Source organism: Gymnoscopelus braueri, assembly GCF_963280865.1.
Source record: "Gymnoscopelus braueri genome assembly, chromosome: 4".
In the NCBI taxonomy this organism is placed as follows: domain Eukaryota; kingdom Metazoa; phylum Chordata; class Actinopteri; order Myctophiformes; family Myctophidae; genus Gymnoscopelus; species Gymnoscopelus braueri.
In genome coordinates, this window is record NC_137605.1 from 17427064 (window position 1) to 17448545 (window position 21482).

General features: G+C 43.0%; 3 protein-coding genes across 3 annotated transcripts in view; all 3 read left to right on the forward strand.

The window, feature by feature from the left end:
* ppox (protoporphyrinogen oxidase) overlaps positions 1-7326 on the forward strand; it is a 14387-nt gene extending 7061 nt beyond the window's left edge. The window contains exons 6-13 of the mRNA XM_080426457.1: positions 535-679; positions 933-1126; positions 1423-1483; positions 2041-2159; positions 2939-3052; positions 4180-4329; positions 4765-4807; positions 5079-7326. Of these exons, the coding sequence (XP_080282583.1) occupies positions 535-679; positions 933-1126; positions 1423-1483; positions 2041-2159; positions 2939-3052; positions 4180-4329; positions 4765-4807; positions 5079-5215 (963 nt within the window). The 3' untranslated portion in view covers positions 5216-7326. The remainder of the gene's footprint in view (positions 1-534; positions 680-932; positions 1127-1422; positions 1484-2040; positions 2160-2938; positions 3053-4179; positions 4330-4764; positions 4808-5078) is intronic.
* Positions 7327-8189: 863 nt separating this feature from the next.
* Positions 8190-14630, forward strand: fbl (fibrillarin). Its single transcript, XM_080426555.1, has 9 exons — positions 8190-8322; positions 9977-10156; positions 10597-10746; positions 11052-11146; positions 11490-11660; positions 11947-12079; positions 12952-13064; positions 13272-13417; positions 14031-14630. The coding sequence occupies exons 1-9, from the start codon at positions 8313-8315 to the stop codon at positions 14053-14055; spliced, it is 1023 nt and encodes a 340-aa protein (XP_080282681.1). The 5' UTR covers positions 8190-8312; the 3' UTR covers positions 14056-14630.
* Positions 14631-16478: 1848 nt separating this feature from the next.
* The window catches only part of dyrk1b (dual-specificity tyrosine-(Y)-phosphorylation regulated kinase 1B), a 75603-nt gene continuing 70599 nt past the window's right edge, over positions 16479-21482 (forward strand). The window contains exon 1 of the mRNA XM_080426606.1: positions 16479-17282. The gene's annotated coding sequence lies outside the window, so the exon portion shown is untranslated. The remainder of the gene's footprint in view (positions 17283-21482) is intronic.

Below are 21482 nucleotides of genomic sequence, written 5' to 3' on the forward strand. Positions count from 1 at the left end.
CATAACTCGGACGGCGCTTAGTCGACTAGCAGACCATCGGCCGGTCGTCGCGGGCACTCGCGCCTGGAGGCGCTCGGGCGCGACTCCTCGGCCTCAAGGTCTGCTGAGTCGGCGCGCCTCCGTCATGGTCCAAAACTATACTTTATCGGTGAAAAAAATAGTCTGCGGTTGTTTGAAAAAGTATTGTCCCAAGCGGGAGTCGAACCCAGTCTCCCAGAGCTGGTGAATCGGTAGTCCATTGATTAGCGAGGTGCGCCACTGAGACCGATGCTGAAATTGGGTATTTGGGTTGTATTAGAATGTGACGTCCTAACTCTTCTATTGTAGAGGAAAGAAGTCCCCGCCCGCGTGCCCGCCCAATAGGGCGAGGCTCCCCTTGTGCCTTCAACGGCATGGTAGAAGAGGGTTCGCGTCTAGCACTGTCTACCATACAAATAAACGAACAGGTTTTTTTCACCTTCTCATTGTGTGTGTGTGTGTGTGTGTGTGTGTGTGTGTGTGTGTGTGTGTGTGCTTGTGTGTCTGCATACACAGCTAGCAAACATAGCCATTGACAGTTTGTGTCGTGGTGTGTTCGCGGGGGACTGCAGGAAGTTGAGTGTGCGCTCCTGTTTTCCTCCCCTGTACAACGCCGAGCAGCACAGAGGTTCCATAGTGCTGGGCATGCTCCTGGGAACAGGTAATGATAATGATGTGAAACAACATTTAGCTTATCAGATGTTCTAAATCACAGATTTCATAACTGCTGATGTGGAGACATTGATTATACCACTACTGAATAAATGCATTATTTTCATTCATTCATATATTTCAAATATGCAACACTCTAATCTAGGGGTTCATCAATTTAATCAAAAAATCAAAAGAATAATCAAGCCCCACACACATAGTTTCTATTTGAAATGGAATGAAAATGGTCCCCTGTCTTCCAGGCTCTGGTCCTCAGGTTGATCCAGGTCCACTGGCCCAAAGGTCTAGTCAGGAGGCGTGGGCTCAGTGGTCGCTACGGAGAGGTCTAGAATCTCTCCCAGAGGCCATCACTGATTGGATGACACAGAGCGGGAGGGTCCAACTCCACCCGCATGCCTCAGTCAAACAGATCCGCCCCTCCGTGTCAGGCTGGGAGGTCAGTGAGTAAACAAGATCAAAACGCACCCAACCTGGTTTTAATTCTCTTGGCATTTCCCCCTAAACTCCTAGGATTAATCTGTACATACAGTATTGTAACACGTGTGTGTGTGTGTGTGTGTGTGTGTGTGTGTGTGTGTGTGTGTGTGTGTGTGTGTGTGTGTGTGTGTGTGTGTGTGTGTGTGTGTGTGTGTGTGTGTGTGTGTGTGTGTGTGTGTGTGTGTGTGTGTGTGTGTGTGTGTGTGTGTGTGTGTGTGTGCGCGGGTGTGTGTGTGTGTGTGTGTGTGTGTGTAGATCCAGTTGGAGGACGGAACCATATCTGCTGACCACATCATCTCTGCTCTGCCAGCTAACGGTAAATACTGGACCGTCCGAGATGTTGTCTGGAGCATATTTCCTACTTAAGGCCCACATGTAGCACAACCAACCTGGTATATACTGTAGTTCCATCTAGGAAACAGGTACCAAAGTTAGGTCACTGTGACTTTAAAAACTCAATCATTATCACTGCTCCGTCTGATGGGGGGCTATGGATTCCCCTGCAATTCTTTGCCTAATTATTATTGATGTTAACCTTCATAACAGCACTTATAATTACAAATAAAAAAACATTTTATTTTTACCTGTACACTTTAAAATGGAGCAAAAGCCAAATGTTTAGAACGCTGTATTCGTATAATTTTTATCCCTCGATTTTGTAACCCTTTTTTCACCCGGTGCCAATTTTGCTAAGTGATCCTGGGCACTACACTCCCCCCACCAGCCTAGGGAGGCCAGGGCCGAGCTCATGCCTCCTTCAATGCATGAGAGCCAACTGACCTTCTTGTCACCTGACAGGGGGGGAGTTTCCCTGGTTGGACGTAGCGCTGTATTCGAATGTATTTTATGATAGTAGTCTGTCTCTCTCTACAGCTCTCGCTGCTGCCCTTCCATCCTCACTTCAGACCCTTGCCCAACAACTCCAGGACATCGCCATGGTAACGGTTGCCGTGGTTAACCTGGAGTACAAAGGTTCCATCCTTCCTGTAATGGTAAGAGGCAGACCGTGGTCTCTATCCGCTGGTTGGGTTTTAGTGCACCAGTACGTGTGTACTGTCAGCCATGTTCTTCATAAGATTCTACGCTTGACTTCTTGAAAACGTCTACGAGACACACAGGGTCAGATATCGTTGCTGTCAGGCAGAAACCTCTTATCTCCATATTCTAACTTTTGTGTTTTTTCTTAAATGAATGCCCTACTTGATCATACTACTGCGTCACACAAAAGCATCAAAAGTAGCAGATCTTACTGCATTTCTTGCTCATTCTGCTCATAGAAATGTGTTGTTTATCAAATAACCGAACTGGCCTGGAAAAGCTGTTTGCTCTCTCCTTTTATGCATTTAAGGGAGGATCATACAAATAACAGTAGCAGATATAAGTGTGGTTGATTCTGTTGACACTGTTAACATTCATTAACATTCACACAAATACCGAGGGTTGGTGTGGCATTTCTCTGCCTCTAAAATGTGGGTGCAAATTAGAACAGGCAGGCTGTATTAAAGCAAGGTTGTAGTGGAGATGACACAAATGAAGAATTCACTCAATAATTACTTGATTTGTTGATTTGAATAATTACTTGGTCTACTTACTTATCAAAGTAGACCATCTGGTGTCTGGATAAATAGAAACTACGATCTACAAGTTGACAATGTATCTCAGTGCAACACACAGTGAACTTGTAGATCGACTATTTCGCTATTGCTTTTGAACATTTTTGACCATTTTTAAAAACGTTCACCTTTGTGTGTGTGTGTGTGTGTTCCCCCAGGGTTTCGGTCACCTTATTCCATCGTCAGAAAATCGAGGTGTATTAGGAGTGGTGTATGACTCAGTTCCCTTCCCTGAACACAACAGTTCCAATGGAGATACAACACGACTGACGGTACACACACTCTCACACACACACACACACGCACACACACACACGCACGCACGCACGCACGCACGCACGCACGCACGCACGCACGCACGCACGCACGCACGCACGCACGCACGCACGCACGCACGCACGCACGCACGCACGCACGCACGCACGCACGCACGCACGCACGCACGCACGCACGCACGCACGCACGCACGCACGCACGCACGCACGCACGCACGCACGCACGCACGCACGCACGCACGCACGCACGCACACACACACACACACACACACACACACACACACACACACACACACACACACACACACACACACACACACACACACACACACACACACACACACACACACACACACACACACGCCCCTGCCACTCACCTAGTGCAGGCTGCATGCAGAGCTGACACTTTGCTCTGTGATCCACAGACCTTAGAGTAGTATCATACATCCAAAACAGCTGCTTAACTTAAAAAAAATATATATAATAATAATCCATTAAGACCTGAGGCCCATTCTACAAATGCCTTCTAAATCAGTAGTTCTCACACTTTCAAGCTAAATCTAAAATGACACAGATGCCTGGCTTTAATGGGATAATAGGCTTTTTTTCTCTTTTTTTGGAGGTAACTTGGACATGAACCAAGTCAACCGATCTTGGTAATCTCACCTTGTTTGTTTTTATCTAGGCAACATGTTTTGATTCAGGCATGAATCGATCTTGATTCCAACTTACTTGCTGATCTGACCATGGCATCATGGTCGTCATTTCTTCATTCAACCCTACACCACCTGCTCAGGTGGTGTAGGCTTATTTGTTTATTTGTTAGTATTCCATTAGCAGTGACCTATAAGCACAGCTACTCCTCCTGGGGTCTACATATAAATACATAATAACATATAATACATAACGCATATTTAAAAACATATGTGTTTTTCCAACACAAGGCTGATGGATAAAGTGCTTACTGATCCCAGATCCATTCTCCCAGGTTTATGCCTCATCTCATTAATGACTGCATTCTTCACTTATTGTTATAAAGATTCAAATTCACTCAAATTCAAAACTGACCAGTTTGGGTTGAAGCTCATGGCTCCGCTCTTCTTCGTGATTGGTTGTCTTCTAGGTGATGATGGGCGGGGCCTGGTTCCAGGAAGTGTTTGGGAATCCAGAGGAAGTGACCGAGGGGCATCTCCTAGCAACAGCCACTGAGGCGGTCCGCAGCCACCTAGGAGTTACCATAGAGCCCAGCTGGAGTAAGGTGGCTCTGCACAGGGTACGACACTCTCTCTCTGTGTGTGTGTGTGTGTGTGTGTGTGTGTGTGTGTGTGTGTGTGTGTGTGTGTGTGTGTGTGTGTGTGTGTGTGTGTGTGTGTGTGTGTGTGTGTGTGTGTGTGTGTGTGTGTGTGTGTGTGTGTGTGTGTGTGTGTGTGTGTGTGTGTGTGTGTGTGTGTGTGTGTGTGTGTCCGTGTCCAGAAAGAAACCCTTATAAAATCCAGTGTTCACATCAGTGATGTTGTGAAGGAAATCAAATCATTTCACATCTGTAGTCAGTAGTCACACATACTATAATAATGTGTACTAATTAATTACAGAAACCTCATGAACAGAGCTGACTGTCTAGCGAGTCTCTTGTGTGTGGCAAATAATTGATCATTGCATCAGGTGAGAGTAGTATTGGTGTCCATAATATTCTGTCTTCTGTGTTCAGGACTGTATACCTCAGTACTATCTGGGACACTGGAAAAGAATAGGTGAGTTTAAATGGATAACATTTTATATCGTCAATACTTTTGTAGTGATGTGAATGATATACGTATATATCTGACTGTTCATCTTATAGATGGACATTTGTCACACCTTTTCTAAAGAAATCCAGGGCTTTTTGTGTAATGGTCTGGACCATAATGGAAACAAGCCCCCATCCTTTTAGCATAACTTTTCACTGTACTACACTGTTAAGAATCTTGTTAACAAAGTATTCAATCAATCAATCAAACTGTGTATGTGTGTCCCTCCGTCCAGAGTCCATGCGTAGCTACATAAGGGAAAGGAACCTTCCCTTGTCCCTGATTGGCTCCTCCTACAGCGGCGTCTCCGTCAATGATGTCATCTTCAACGGACGTTCTTCTGTAGAGGCGCTGCTGGGAACTGGAGTATGACCGTACCGACCAATCAGACAGCTGGGGCTCTGACTGACAGACGGCATGGGAACAATCAACAGATGATTCTGCTCGTCACGGCAATGACTGTGTCACTGAGGACGGAGGGTCTGAAATTAGTTTCGGAACAAATCTGAACCGTAACGACCCGTTTATATGATGTGGCTCCATACAGACCCAACCAGGTTCATTTGAGCTGGTTTTGCTAAATTGGGCTAGAATCACAGATTTGACCAGTTCCCTGTGTGGGTTAGGACACAGAAGCAGGTCACAAGATGTTCTGAGAACAACTTTAATATTGTTGTATTTAATATATTGTCCATATTACAGATCGTCACAAAAACACTGGTTGTTATGCTTGTAAGTAAAATTATCCATTTATATTGCCTTTAAATGATGTGTGTGTCACTGACAGTGTTAGCACAATACTGTGTGTCCTTAAACACCATATTAGCCTCAATGTGACAAATGAATTTACTGCTGCTGTCACTCTAAAAGCTTCCTGATTTGAACTACAGGGTTCTTAATGTGCTATCCGTAACGCCCAAGATTCAAACATGGGTCTGCCGCGTGGAAAACCAAACACGCACTACATAGCCAAAGGGCAGCCCTCCTTTGGCCATGGGTAATAATAGGTTCATGAGAACCAAGCAGGGCTACTCTGTTACACAGCAACAGTTTCCAGATAGTCTGCACGCAAGTAAGATTTTGCTTCTTTTTTTTTTTTAATATATTTTTGAGGGCTTTTTCTGCCTTTATTTATACAGTAGGTATAGTGGAGATGGACAGGAAACGGGGAGAGGGAGATGGGGAGAGACATGCAGTAAAGATCGTCGGGGAACGGGACTCGAACCCACGATGCACTGTCAGGCTACATTGGAGCCTAAGTGCCCGGACCGCAATGCCAGTGGTCCGGGCCACAAGTTAGATTTCTGAACCAATATAGATCAAAACTTTACAGGGAACCTGTACAAGACCTTTATTACATGCTACAGTACAGTCATGGGCACCTGTTCATTCTAAAGTCAGCTTTCATAAAGGGTTTGTTTAACATTACGGGTCTACAAGTATGAAATGTCTAAACCCTATATACTTGGTTGACCAGAGTCGCCCACGGGTCTATACTATGCCCCACAATGCATCGTGAGCTTTATAGATTGGTTATCTTCGCTGAATGTTTGCCCCCAGAATATGGGTGCTAAGGTTTATGTGGTTAAAATGTATTTTAGGGTAAGAACACCAGCCCTAACTCATTCACTGTAGCAGCTGCCTGCTGTGTGGAGCTATATGAATTACTATTAGCACACTATAGTCACTGATTACAGGCTCCCTGCTTGTGCTCTCTCCCCTAGTCAGTTTTATCGCTGGTGGCAGTGCGATGCGTTGTGAACTTATTGGTTATTCTTGCTATTTGTTGTACAGTATGAAGAAGTATAGTTCTTAAGTGGGTAAGAAAAAGTCAACCCTCTGATTTTTTACAAATTGAACCCTAGGTTGTGGGTACGTGCATGCACACACTAGCAGCAGAGGCAACCATGCAAGTCACTAACCTGTCTTGCTCAAGGACACTACGGCATTTTAGCCAGAACCTTCCGCTCTACCTCCTGAGCCACTGCCGGCTGATACCAGCTTTCCAGCAGATGTATATAATTACTAATGTTAGCTTAGAGCTGGGTGAGGTGGGGGACAGAATATCACCATAATCATAGGGAACTATCTTGATAGCGATATACAGTATATACCGGCATATCACAATATCAAATCATTTTCCATATCTTCTAGTGTAACCATGTTATATGAGCTTATGGGAAATTGATTTTTTGGTTTGTTTAACCACTTAACCCTATTGTTGAGCGGTGTCCAGGGCTCTATAGGTCTGTTTCTTTCTCCTCTACACCATATCTCTTCACTGAAATAGCAGATCTACATCCTACGAGCTTGTAGATCTGCTATTTTTGCCAGATGTTGGCCCCAGAATAGGGATGCTAGAGTTCATGTGTTTAAGCATGGTTTATATTGAGGATTTTGTCACAGAAGTTTTTTTTCCTGTCTTGGCATCAGTGTTACATAGACAACCATATGACTCAAAATAGAATGCAGTTTTACCTGTTGTAGTGAACAATAAAGGAATATGATTTAAATAAAGCAGGGCATGTTTATTTGTATTGTACATTTCAGTAAGGAGGCAATTCAAAGTGCTTTACACAAAACATTACAAGCATTAATACAAAGTGATAAAGAAACACATTGACATTGAAGTACATATTAATACATTTAAAAAGTATGTTTTTCTTGGCTTTTATTTTGTGAAATTTGACTGAATAAGATTAAATATAGATATAATTGTACATAAATAAAGACATTGGGTAGGTAACGGGTAACAAAAACAGGACATACCGTATTGGTTTGTGGCGCTCTCTGGTGGCCATAAACAGCAATGAGTTTAAAGAGCAAAGCATCATGGGAACTTTCTCTCTGGCCACATGGCCACATGGGCAGCCCGTGCAGCGTTGCCACGTCCGCTTATTATAAGCTAAGCTACTTTGGGCTTCTTTTTCTGTAAAGTTGCTAGTAGAAATTGGTAGTTGCGGGTTGCGGTTTTTGGGGCTTGTTTCTTCTAAAGTGTTGTTGCTTATTTTGGGCTTGCTTTCTAATGTTGTTTAAACCAGTGTGTTTCTCAAACATTTTCAAGTCAAGGACCCCCAAATTAATATGTTTTTGTCTGCGGACCCCATCTGAAAACATTTAATGTTATGCCAGGGACCCCCATACAAGATTTGTGTTGTTAAAATGTTTCAAAAATATTCCACATTTTTTTAAATGTATTCCAAGATTATCATTTTTTAAATAGGCGATCTATCTTCAAATGTTTAAAGGGCGAAGGGCTCGCTTCTTTTGGGCTTGTTTCTTTATAGACCTAGTTGCTTGTTTCTCTCGTGAAACCTGGCAACACTGGCTCCTCTAACCAGAAGTACTGATCATGTGGTCTTCAGTCGCACGCAGCAACTAAAGAAGACGACGTGAGGACTGAGGAGCGTGAAGAAACACTTCGACAAAAACAAGAAATAACACTCATACAACCCGCTTTGAAGCAGACATGGTGCCAGGTACTGTTTAATTTACACGTTTACTTCTCGGTTGTTGTAATTTGCGCGTGTTTTACACGGTTACATTGTTCATTTTAACGTTCACGTTTGAAACATGTCATAAACTCGGCCTGCTGCGCCATTGCTGCCCACAGCAGCGTGTTTTCAAACTGGATTAAAGTGTTGGTTAGCTGTTATAAATGTACCAACAATAACCATATGTAACATTGAATTGTCCATGTTTTATTGATGAAGATCATATCATATGACCACTTTATTACCATTTAAAGTCGTGTTGCTCGTTAGCTGTTGCACTACTGTAACTACCAACTCCACATGGCTGCATTGATGGCGACACACGTGTTGAGGTGGACGGATGGACTCCATCTGTGCTGTTCTTCCTTATGGAAGAAAATGCACCTTTTTAATGCCAATAGTCTTACATCATATCATTATTGGTATGATTTATTATACGTTCAGTTTACTTGGGGTGTCGAACTTTATCGAGATTTTGGGTGCGGATAATATACGTTTTAATTTGTAGGCAATAGTTTTACAATCTGCCTTTTTTAGATCTGCTTTTGTTAACATTGCAATATCTTCCGCAAGTTATCGCGGTCACTTTATTTATTGTTTATACCCATTTATACCCATTTGTAATTTTGTATCAAATTGAAAATGTAGATAATTCGGTTTGTTTAATCCCCCCGTACTCAACAAAACAGAATCATGATCGACCACAGTACATGCAATTAATTGACTACTTTATTACAGTTTGCATATAGTACAGAGGTACGATTTGGCAATGATTGTTAAAAGGATAATGGAAAAAAGCCCAAGGGGCTTGTTTCCATTGTGGTCCTATAACTGTTTCGATTGCATTGTCTGCATTCCATTGAATGGCGCCTGTTCACTTGTGCTGTGAGACTTTTAACCTGGATAGTGGATATACATCTTCCAACCAATGTTATTGTTATAAGTACAGCAGTGAATTCTGTCTCTCCCCCCAACCAACGCATGCATCCGGTTTCAATAATCAAACATATCCTTATCTTTACTACAAATACAAACTGTTCTCCCAGCCTGTCTCTCTACTAGGGTCTCACAGGGGTCAAAGTTTATTGTTAAAAGTTGTTCCGAGTTGGGTTTGGAGTGGACTATGGCTGCAACTATTGTATTCATTGTCTTTAAATCTGTAAAATGGGGCTAAATGTCTGTGTATTCCAATGCCCTAAAGATGACGTCCTCAACTGTCCTGTTTTGTCCACAACCCATGAACCCAAATACATTGAGTTTACCATCATAATAATTAATCTATTATGTAATGAATAGTTGGTAATTAATTTAATGTAACAAAATGATGAATCATTGCATCTATCTTAGACCAGAGTCACCAGACAAACAACAACTGTTTCATTTCTAGAAACATCTCTTCTTTTGGACAGAATTTGCCAAATTGACATTGTAACATGATATTGTCATGCTAAAAATCTTCCAGGGTGGCCTGTGTCACCTTTCTTATGCCACACACAAATGAATCAAGTTCCAAGATGGTAAAATGTTGTCAAACATTTATTCAATACATCTAATATATCTAATGTATAATCGGAGCATTGATTGTAGAGATAGTATTTTTTATTACATCTCTTACCTTGTTTCTCTGTTTGTCCTACAGGCTTTAGTCCCCGTGGAGGTGGGGATCGGGGGGGTCGTGGAGGATTCCGTGGAAGAGGGAGTTTTGGTGACCGTGGAGGAAGAGGGAGTTTTGGTGACCGTGGAGGAAGAGGAGGTTTTGGTGACCGTGGAGGAAGAGGAGGGTTTGGTGGAGGTGACCGAGGAGGTTTCAGAGGACGAGGTGAGGACCGATACATATACATCTGATGGCTGTTTATACTGCGATCTGTGATCACCTGATGGAATTTGCTACAATGCCACCCACGTTCCATTATCATCTGTCCATTATCAATATTGGTGATCAGAAATGTTTTTGACTCCCTTATCTTTTCAGTATAGGAGAGGGGTGTCTGAATGTGATTATTTTTTTTGTCCATTTATTGAGCTTTTGGAAGCCATTCTGCTGAGGAGGAAAACGATTCACAAACACAAGGATATGGTCATAAATAAATAGTAAATGGTGCATCTAGTTTGAAGTGACTGTTGACGAAAATCAGTCAGATCAGGTCAACTATTGTAAACAGGAGATTGTTGTCTTATCTGATCTCGGTATTATTTCTATACAAGTCAAATGGCATAAACAGTATCTTTTTAACAGTGGTTTTTAATTTGTTCTTCCAGGTGGAGGTTTCAGGTCACCAGAGGGGGGTCGTGGGGGTTTCAGGGGACGTGGTGGAGGAGGAGGATTCGGGGGAAGGGGTGCACCGAGGGGGGGCAGGGGAGGCTTTGGTGCAGGAAGGAAGGTCATGGTGGAGCCACACAGACATGAAGGTTGGTATTATTATTATTATCACTTCTTCTGTTGTATGGTGGAACACTGCATTACTCATGTCTACTGCTATAAGACTGCAAAACCGTTCTTCACATGTTTGTTACATTTACTAAAGGGCTTTGTGGGGAATTAATATTCTTCCTACATGTACCTTGATTTGCAGGCTTGAGATTCTACACCACAATAGTTGTTTAGGAAGTGATCTGAAACATTTTGTGGCCTGTAAAAATATAATGTCTTATGGTATTTCATTGTACTGATCCATATTGTGGTTTTGATTTAATTGATGTATTGTTTGTTTCAGGAGTGTTCATCTGCAGAGGGAAGGAGGATGCTCTGGTCACAAGGAACATGGTGGTGGGAGAGTCTGTCTATGGAGAGAAGAGGATGAGTGTAGAGGTAAGATTACACCAAGGATAATGACCGCTTGGCACTCTTAACCCCTTGAACCCTAGCATCAATTTGGCAAAAACAGCAGATGTACAAGCTCATGACTTTTAATGCTCATGACGGTTAACTGATGGTGCAAACATAACAACATAACAAAATGTTATGTTGATAACATAATAGATTTGTCTATTGAACTTATAACTTTGTCTAAGACCAGCAGAACCATCATCTGTTAAAAAAAGATAAGATCAATGAAAATAAACCTTGATTGTGACACAGCCTGTGACATAAGTTTATTTACCATGGCCAGTTGATTTACAGTGGCTTAATTTCCTGTCTTTTGTCTTTGTAGGAGGGAGAAACGAAGATTGAGTACAGGGCATGGAACCCCTTCAGGTCAAAACTAGCGGCAGCCATCTTGGGAGGAGTAGACCAGATTCACATCAAGCCGGGTTCGAAAGTCATGTACCTGGGAGCAGCATCTGGGACCACCGTGTCTCACGTTTCGGATATTGTTGGACCGGTCAGTACCATGTCAGTCCTAATGGACATACAAAAATGTGTCCCCCAAAATGTTGAAATGTAACCACTTTCAAACTGCCATCCCTATAATTTAGTGTCTTCTTGTATTTCTCCACAAGCCTCAGTAGTACGACACATAAGGTGTCTTACGATGTATATTAAGATTTACTTCCTGTGTCTCCCTTTTCTGCCGTTTGTCTCAAATGGAGGTTAACACTTGTGTATACAGTAGTTTTTGTATGCATATACCTTGTTTTTGTGTATACATTTTTGTTCTATGTGTACAGGAAGGGCTGGTCTATGCTGTGGAGTTCTCACATCGGTCGGGTCGCGATCTCCTCAACGTGGCAAAGAAACGAACAAACATCATCCCCATCATTGAAGATGCCCGACACCCACACAAATACCGCATGTTGGTTGGTATGTACAATCACATCACAATAAAATAATCTAATACTCTAGCCTGGGACCAGACCAATCTGCCAGTGCAAAAAAAAGATTGCCCTGAGCGATTTGGGTCTGGCACCGCTCCATTGTGAATCCATTTCCTGCTCCAGAAGTCTGGGGTGACAAATCAGAGCCCAGTATTCAAATATGGGAGACTGTATTTGGTAGTTGGTTTGTAGGTCTAACCAATTGCGTCGAGAGTCATGGTTTTGATCCCGCCCCCTTGGAAAAAAACCTTCCTCATAGAAGCTCCAGACTCGTATCCACGCAGTGATAGTCTGGCTACGTGTGGCTACTAATACTCCACCCTGCTAGTAGTTTCTGTGTTAAATGCAAGGTTGAAATGTGTTGCTGAGTGGTCTGCATACACATAGCTGTTATTTTGTCTGTAATCCTAATCAGCACCTTCTAAAGGTATTTTATTCACTATTTGTTCATATGTTTTGGCAGGATACAGAGGCTTTTCTTATTTCTTTCATATTAACCACGTGTAAGGAGCCCTATTTAATACTTGTATGTATTTTCAAACATAGTTTTGTTTTTTCTTTTCCACTTTTACCCGACATGCCCAAAATTAGGGACACCAAGTTGAAAATGCTTAATACAGCTTTATATTACTCTGGAGCAGGCATTGAAGTGTTTTAAGATATGATAAGATGGATAAGATAAACCTTTATTGATCCCCGGGGGTGAATTCAGTAAAATGACATTTTCTTGCATAACAATGTTGTAAGATTAGATCCAACACAGGGTGGTTGTATTCTCTTTCTGCCCTGCTGTCCAATAAATCACAGATGTCTTAACAGCCTTCATTCAGATGCTGATACGTATGGGTCTCTTTTCAGGCATGGTGGATGTAATCTTTGCCGATGTGGCCCAGCCTGACCAGACCAGAATCGTTGCCCTGAACGCTCACAACTTCCTGAAGAATGGAGGACATTTTGTCATCTCCATCAAGGTATATAATAATAAAATACATCGAAAATAATTAACAGATACTAAGATAATAACATAAATACCATGCAATTAATTAATGATATGGGGGACTAAATAAGCCAAACGGTCTGTATGGCTGACTGCCATACGTTGATGAAGGTACAGGGGTGACTGCATGGGTCTCAAACTCACGGCTAACAGAATACTTTAATCCCGACTGTCTCTCCAGGCCAACTGCATAGACTCCACAGCAGCTCCAGAAGCTGTGTTTGCGGCCGAGGTGAAGAAGATGAGCTCAGAGAACATGAAACCACAGGAGCAGCTCACGTTAGAGCCCTATGAGAGAGACCACGCTGTGGTGGTGGGGATCTACAGGTGGGTGGATGGCACATAATGGAGCACACGACAACCTCCCTTAACCACTTTGGGCCCAGGGCTCTTCTAGGTCCGCTAGTTTTTCCCTCTACACCAAATCTCTTTGCCGAAAATATCTACAAGCTCACAACGTTGTGAGCTTGTAGGTCGGCTGTTCGTCAAAGTGTTCGCCCCCAGAACAGGGACGCTAGGTTCATGTGGTCAACCACTTTCAACCTTGCATCGGGATATGTGAACAAAATTTAAGAAATGTCAAAAATGGCAGATCTACAAGGCTATATGCACTTTGAGGTTGTAGATATGCTGTTTCTCTCTATGACAAAGTATAAAAGACGTGGTTAATGGTCAAAGTAGAAACCAAGTAAAATGTGGAATAAATCTAACCGGAGTTAGATTATCTTATTTTATTAAGATGGTGTTGGCTTCCCTGAGGCTGTAGCGCTATGCCTTTAAAGACACAAACATGTTAAATGTCATATTGTGTGTATGCATGTACAGTTAGTCCATACTACCTTCCAAAAACTGTTGGTCAACAAAACAGACCAAGATCTCCAACATGACATGATTTTATACTCCTATATGATGTTCTGAACTGTCTTCTCTCTCATTTCAGACCTCCTCCTAAAGCAAAGAAATGAGACCTGGAGAACACCACCTTGATCACACAGCACCTGTATGTAAATGACTAGACTGACCATGGTAAACGGAGTGTATATTAAGGGTCATTCAGACCGCTGCCATTTTTCTCCCCAACGTTCCACTGCTTAATTTACGCTCCGTTGTACGAGGGTGTCGAGCACCGAAAATGGCTGCTCTACAAGCTCACAACACGTCACATCTGTGTCCAGTTGTGTATTTTCAGTGCTGGGCACCGTATAAATCGGGCTTCAAATGGGCTTGTCTCGCCACAAATCTTTTGTTCATTACACCTGATTTTTTTGAATTTTATTGTTATTTTTCTGTTCTCTTGTAATTTGCTTTCATAGTTACTTTTTCTGTTGAAGTCAAAAGAAAAAGAAAGAAGAAAAAAAAGATTATAAAAAAGTGCCCAATCTGTGCATTTGGAACAGAATTTCCAACAGCTGAGAGGATGCGTACAGCAGAGTTTGTTTCCAATAATGTCATTGTTTTGGACCTTTCAGATTGGGCCTTGAACTTTACTTTGACATAATGCTATGTTATTTGTTTTTTAATAAAAGATATTATAACTGTCTTCTTCTGGATTTGTTTGTAGACTGCATGACTAACCCTGCAGAAATGTAATGTCTGTAATGACACTATGAATGGGTGGTACCTGTAATTATAAATGGAAAACGGTTAAAAAGAAATCCACCTTACAATAGACTACAAGCATTTACCATGTGTCCTATCTTTCACCTACTTGTGAAGTATGATGGGTGGATGTGTGTGTTCATTTGTTTAACATGGTCGCTGAGCAGTTTGTGAAAGTTTTTTGAAGATTGCAAAGACCTTTGGCTGATGACTGTTGAAGGATGCTATAGAATCTATGGCATCTTTCAATCCATCATAGATGATGGATTCAGTTGTTCTTTTTGCTCTCAAAAGTACTGGCTGGAAATGAGCACAGCTTGTCTGAATGGTGCATTTTGCTAGCGTGAAGTGGTATTTACAAAACTACACTGGCCTATTGGCTAATGTTACTACTACATGGCAAGAGGCAGGAAACTTAAATAAATCGTGTCCTTTGTTCCACCTAGGTTTGACCACCTGTCATGTGACATTTATTGAGAAATGTTGATAAAAACGTATGAAGTTCCACCCATTCGAATTTTCATCCCCCCCAACCTGCTTCCCCTCAAAATGGCACATCTAAATATCACCACCTGGCCAATGGGTGTGTCTTGTGGAGTATCTTCACTGTCACGTTAGGCAACAATTGTATTTTACCTGCAAAGTTCTGCACAAAATTAAAGCAACAGACGGTCTTGAAGTTCCATTAAGTGCCACTTGATGTCGCCACTGGGTTGAATTTCAGCTCCCCAGATGTGAGACTTCAACAATGTAAATTAACAATAATAAATCGTTATTTAATTCAGATTATGATAGTGTCTTATCTGATGTACAGCTATATCTCAGGTTCACCTCTAACTCGTTATATTAGCTGAAACACTGCCAGATCCTCTTCGAGGGAGACTTCAACACCTCGAATCACCCCGTTAAGATGCAGCTTTTATTTTAAATGCAATGCTTCGCTTACAAAAAAGTTTGATTTTGAAAAGCGCGTTTAACATTTCACTATCTGACTTGTGTGAAATCAGAGACTTGTCCTGAACTCTTTTTGACAGGTGCCTGCCGTGGGTTTGTTTTGGCCGCCATTTTGTGGGGATATTTCACTGGAGCGCGCGGGGCCGTTCTTGCCTTGGTAGTGGTGTTGTAGAGAAATGGGTGACCTAACTAATTCCGTGACTCCAGGTGTCGCTGTTTTACGGCCTTCGCCAATGAGCGATGGGGTGCGAAAATGTTTAATATTATTAGAATGTTTTTTCTTTATTGTATATGATAACGTCAGGAAATATGACTTAATTTTTTTTATAACTTTAACTAAAATAAACAGCCTTAAACACAACCAAAGACTATCCTCTCTGCAACATCGCATCACAAAGGCTTTAATACTTACTTAGTATTTTTTTCCCCCATTTGACCGATTTTTTGTTTTGTTTTGCAAGAAAAAGAGTCACTTAGACACTTTTTAAGTTTATTTTTTACATTTTTATCACCCGAAAGGTCGTTCGACATATTATGTCTTGAGTTTCCCCAAAAATGGCAGAATAGCGACCTCTGTCTTTCTATAGTTTCTTAAATTATTTTTAATATATACATTATCGACATGTGTGTGTAAACATGTGTCATAATTGTTGCCGTTCATTAAAATGCACCACCACTGACCACTCTCACCAAGTTGAACTCCTTGTGCAAATAATACCTGGCGAAATACAACAATTCAGATTTTCTAGTCTCGCAGTCTCAGAATTCGGCGGGTCACTGAGCCCCGTGTAACAGGCGGGGGACGCGCTTTCCGACCGCTCCGCTCCTCTCCTCTGCTGTGTGACCGAGATTAACGGCACAGAGGGGGGGTAACCCTGACCAACACACATCACTTCCAGCTTCAGCTTCAGCCTCTGAAACACACACTGAACCTAACGGTAGTGTGTGTGTTTTTGTACCGGGTACTCAGCGGCCCCCCGGCCCGCCGTTCGGCCGTCCAGAACCAGAACCCTGCAGTGGGCGGACTCGTTTTTCTCTCTCTGCACAAACGCGAATGGCAGCGTTTTAGTCAGCTAGCATGCTAGCTGGCAGCTAGCTAACGTTTTTACATTACATTCTATATCTATTCGAGCTAGCTGACACGGCTAGCTTAGCTAGCTCCGGGTCGTAGCCGTTAAAGGGGGTCTTTGGAAGATCGATCAGCAAAATCTGTGCTCGAGAAGAACCACTGATCAAGGGAAGAAATCTGACTGGGTTTCGGTGTGCGGTGGTGGTGTCCATGGTTATGGTGGCGGACTGCCATCCTGCCCTGAGCCGCGGCTAGGCTGCACTGCGCCGGGATCCGACCCGACCCCCGTCCCGCAACCCGCTGCTGTCTGACTGGAAGAGCGAATCACCTCCATCTGCTGCTCAATCTGACAGGGATTTATTGTGATCGCTGTTAAAAAAAAAAACGACCCCTCTGTTGGGATTTCTGTCCCAGAAGAGGGTCGACAGACCGGGGGAGGAGGGGGCTCGGTTCGTTTGGAAGGTGGTAGAGAGACATAGAGAGAGACAGAGCGAGAAAGAGAGAGAGAGAGAGAGAGAGGGGATCTGAACATGGCTGCTTCGGGGAGCTTGGATCGACACGCCGCCTGAGGTAAGCTCTTCCCCGGGCCGGGTGGATGTGGTTTCTGACAGGGTGGATGGGGAGCTGCTGGCTTCATGTTCTGCATCAACTAATGTGTGTGTGTGTGAGTGAAAGTGAGAGAGAGAGGTGATGGTGGCTCGGAGGCCGTGGCGTTAGCCTGCCTATCCCTCCCCTTCTCTTCCCACATCCCCACCCCTGTTCCGGCCCCAGCAGCAGCCGGCTGCTGGTCCCCGGCACCCGGTTGCCGAACAGACAGCCGGTGGGTGCGATGCACCCGGGCCGTGGAAAATAGATGGTGTTTCAATCGGTACTGATCGATGGATGGCCGGTAATGTTTAGCCCATTAGCAGACTCCCATGGCGTTAGATGGCATGATGGTGATGATGGAGGGAGGAGGATGCTGCTGCTGCTGCTGCCCCTGTTTCAGCAGCCCCTATGTTCCACCATTGACTCCATCCTCGGTGTTTTGAACATTTAAACGCCCAGCTATGTGACTGTGGTGACAGTGGTGTGACTGGATGTGGGATGGGATGTTGAGGCCACTTAATGAGCCGCTGTGGCGGCGATCAGTCATGTTTGAGGCGGTATGTGTAGTGGGTATCTAGGCAGGTTTTAGCACCACCTGCCTACACACACACACACACACACACACACACACACACACACACACACACACACACACACACACACACTGGGAAGGATGCAGGCGGATGAAGATGGATGGGTGAATGAATGAAGGGATGGATGGATGTATGGAGATAGACGGCTTTCTAGCCTCTGTTTTAATGTACCAGAGTCCTGTGTCACTGTATGTACGGTGATGGCTTTAGCTATCATAGCGGCCATGTCCCCTCCCTGCCCCCCCCCCCCTCTCTCTCTCTCTCTCTCTCTCTCTCTCTCTCTCTCTCTCTCTCTCTCTCCCCCTCTCTCTCTCTCTCTCTCTCTCTCTCTCTCTGTGTATCTGCAGCGTTTCATCTGCTGTGGCAGCTAACACTGCTTAGCTACTGCATCAGCCCCAGCCCCAACCCAGCCCTGGAGGAGGGGGGGAGAGGGGCAGATAGGCTCCCCGGCAACGGGTGGGAGAGGTCAGGGGAAAGATACGACGAGAGACCCATTGGGTGTTTCACAGCCAGAGGCAGGGTGACTTTATTGGGCTCTCTCTCTCTCTCCTCTCCTTTCCTGTCTCTCTCTCCCTCTCTTTCATTCTCTCTCTCTCTCCATCTTTCTCTCAGTGTGCTGATCCTCTGTATTATCAAGTGATGCTCTGGATCAGATGATGTACTGGTCTGAATCTGTTGGCCACCTTTCTCCAGTTTGAATAACCTTTGTCACAAAGTCGTGTCTCTGTCTCTCTTTTTCTCTCTCTCTCCCTCTCTCTCTCTGTCTCCATCTCTGCTGCTTCTGGTGCTTTTTGATAATGAAGACTGCTGGTTTAAAATGGACCCTCCTCTTCTCCCTGCTCCTGTCGTTTTCCCCTCACTCTCCCAGCATCCTCCTCGCCACTCGTTCGCTCTTCTCCGCTATTCCGGTTTTGATAGCATTTCACCACCAGAATGCTGTATGGACCGATTCTCTTAGTGTATTAGAATCGTATTAGTGTGTTTCTCAAACTTAGATCCACAGACCAGGTGTTTTTCTGTCGTGGGTTCATCTCCCAAGATAAGGTCTGTTGTATCATTTGGATTGACTTCCAAGGCCCAGTGCCACAATAGAACATCATGTGAGATATGGTAGTAAAGGCCTTCCCTGGTGCGATTTTTTCCCAATGGGTTTTACTGTACATTGAAGACATGCTGAGTAAATGTGACTACAGAGGGAGTGCACCATCAACGGCTTGCAGTGTTTCTACAATGCATTTCATCCTCCACACAGGAGCTCATTGCTTTTTATTTTTCTTGGCTGTTTGTCGGTTTATTTTATTTTATCTTTTTCTGAGCACAAGACATTAATTTACTAATAAATTTGTCTGTACAATTACAGCCATGTAAGACATTTGAGGAGAACGTTTTATACAGATGAAAAAATGAACTAAATCCGAATAGGATTCTGTTGGACATGTGTTATAACATAGGATAACTCCAGAAGGTGGACAAAGGAGGCTGAGCAGGCCAAAAAGCAAATTATAATGAAGAATGAAACTTCCTATTTTACATGGAAAGGTTTGACTGAATTTATTGTACACTTAACACCTTACCACTTATAATGTTAATATCCTCTTCGGAGTGTTTGTCTTGTCTTGGGAAGACGAGATTTGTTTCTATTCAAATTGACACCCAAATCAACACTGTTGTCTTAGACGCCAACAGAAGCATTTCTTACCTTGTTATAACTTTGCAAAGTCCACTGTGTTATTTACATCCAACTATTTGCAAGTTATGGACATGAATCACACATTTTCATTGACATGGCAGAGTTTTCAGTAACAGTCAGAAATAAAGATGATCGCTAAGTAAATAAAGAATGCAAACTGCGAAATCAATTGACAGCAATGTTTCTGTGGCTTTCATAAGGTGTGATGATGTTTATTTTCCTGACATGGTGGTTTAGGTCACTCTGGTTCTCAACTTGGCATCTGGGGACCCTCCTTGAGGGGCTCTCAGGGGTCCAGGACCCCCCCTAGGGATCTAGCTATATGATTGATAGTTAGGAAATTGGTTCCATTTGAACTCCCAGAGTGAAATTAATAGACTATTTTAGTGTCAATTGGGGGGCCTCAGAAAAAAAAAAGAGCGGCCGTGGCCCTAATGCTTCAAACTGGGGGTCCGTGAAATAAAAAGGTTTGAGAATCACAATCACTGGTTTAAGTCAACACAACCTCCATAGAAGACGAGGTACGTATATTGCCAGTAGCTACAAACCCTGTATAAGTGATCCCAAGGTGAGGTGTTAATATCTACAGTGGTCACTGACTGTTTGATGGACAAGAAGGAAAGTTTGAAAACCAGTAAAGCTGGTACTAACTACCATGATGATGGCCTCCCTGGTAACCAGATATCAACCAAAATGATACACATTGATGGTGGAACTGCTCGTGGAGAAGTTCTGTCCCCCGCCATGAACAGCCCACCAACAGATCGACAATCCTGCCAATGAACTGGTCTCACACATCCCACAGAGCATCCTTTAGACACTTGTTGAGTGTTCACCAAGGAAGACAGAAGCACTGCTTTGAAGCTGCAATCTTGACTTTCATGTCCTACCGGGATATTATGAATCCGGGTCCCCCGCTAATTCAGAAAACCCGTTAGATATGTTCATGCAATACCTCTGGTCAACCATTAGTGGTCCTACCCGACCCCCAGAGTATCTAATGTCTCAACAGAAGAGCAGATAGACCAGCTACAACCAAGCAGCTGTGTTAGTTAAAGGTAGGGTAAGTGATATTTTTGGGTTAAAATAAAAGGTATTTTGTTAAAAGTTTAAAGCACTATATTCTGATAGTAATCATTGCTATAGAGTGTTTGTTCAGTAACAGGAGTCTCCCCGTCTCTCCAGCTCTTTAATAAACAGAAAATACATTTTCCGGTAGGTGTCAAAATCTCAGCCAATCAGGAGAAAGTACCCATTTTTAAGCTTCATTTTTATAGTGTTCCAGTTCCGCCTGCTCATTTCTTTGTGTCATCACTTCCAATTTCACTTGTTTAATCTATATCCTGATTGAGTTCTCTATCCTGATTGGATAAAATTGGAAATGAAACTGAAACGAAAATGCATTTTCTGTTTTATAAAGAGCTGGAGAGACAAGGAGACTCCTTTTACTGAACAAACACTCTATAGCGATGAGTACTATCAGAATATAGAGCTATTTAACACTTATTTTAACAAAAGAAAATCACTTACCCTACCTTTAACTTACATTGATTGTATTAATAAAAAGGAGGAAAGAAAGTCGCACACTCCCACTCCATATGCAGTATTTTAAACAAATACTGCATATGGAGGAGCCACAGTGTACTTCTTTTCCACCTTTTTACTTTTTAAGATTCATTGTAGTATTAACATACTCTAATTATATTTAATTCACTAAAACAAGTCCAAGCTTCCAGATGCTGTAGGCTGGCCTTTCCTTAATGTAGGCATGGAGCTGTAGTAGCAGATAGCATGTTGCATTTCCAATGAAATAAAATGGGCTTTTCCATTAAATAAAAACCAAGCAAACAACAGCAATGCACTCTTATACCCTTGCACAGGCAGAGGTTGTGTTCTATG

Excerpts from the sequence above, each read along its gene's own strand:
- fbl (XM_080426555.1), top strand. Across the intron at positions 10,747-11,051 it reads GGAGCCACACAGACATGAAG|GAGTGTTCATCTGCAGAGGG; the intron begins GTTGGTATTATT and ends TGTTTGTTTCAG. Across the intron at positions 12,080-12,951 it reads CAAATACCGCATGTTGGTTG|GCATGGTGGATGTAATCTTT; the intron begins GTATGTACAATC and ends GTCTCTTTTCAG.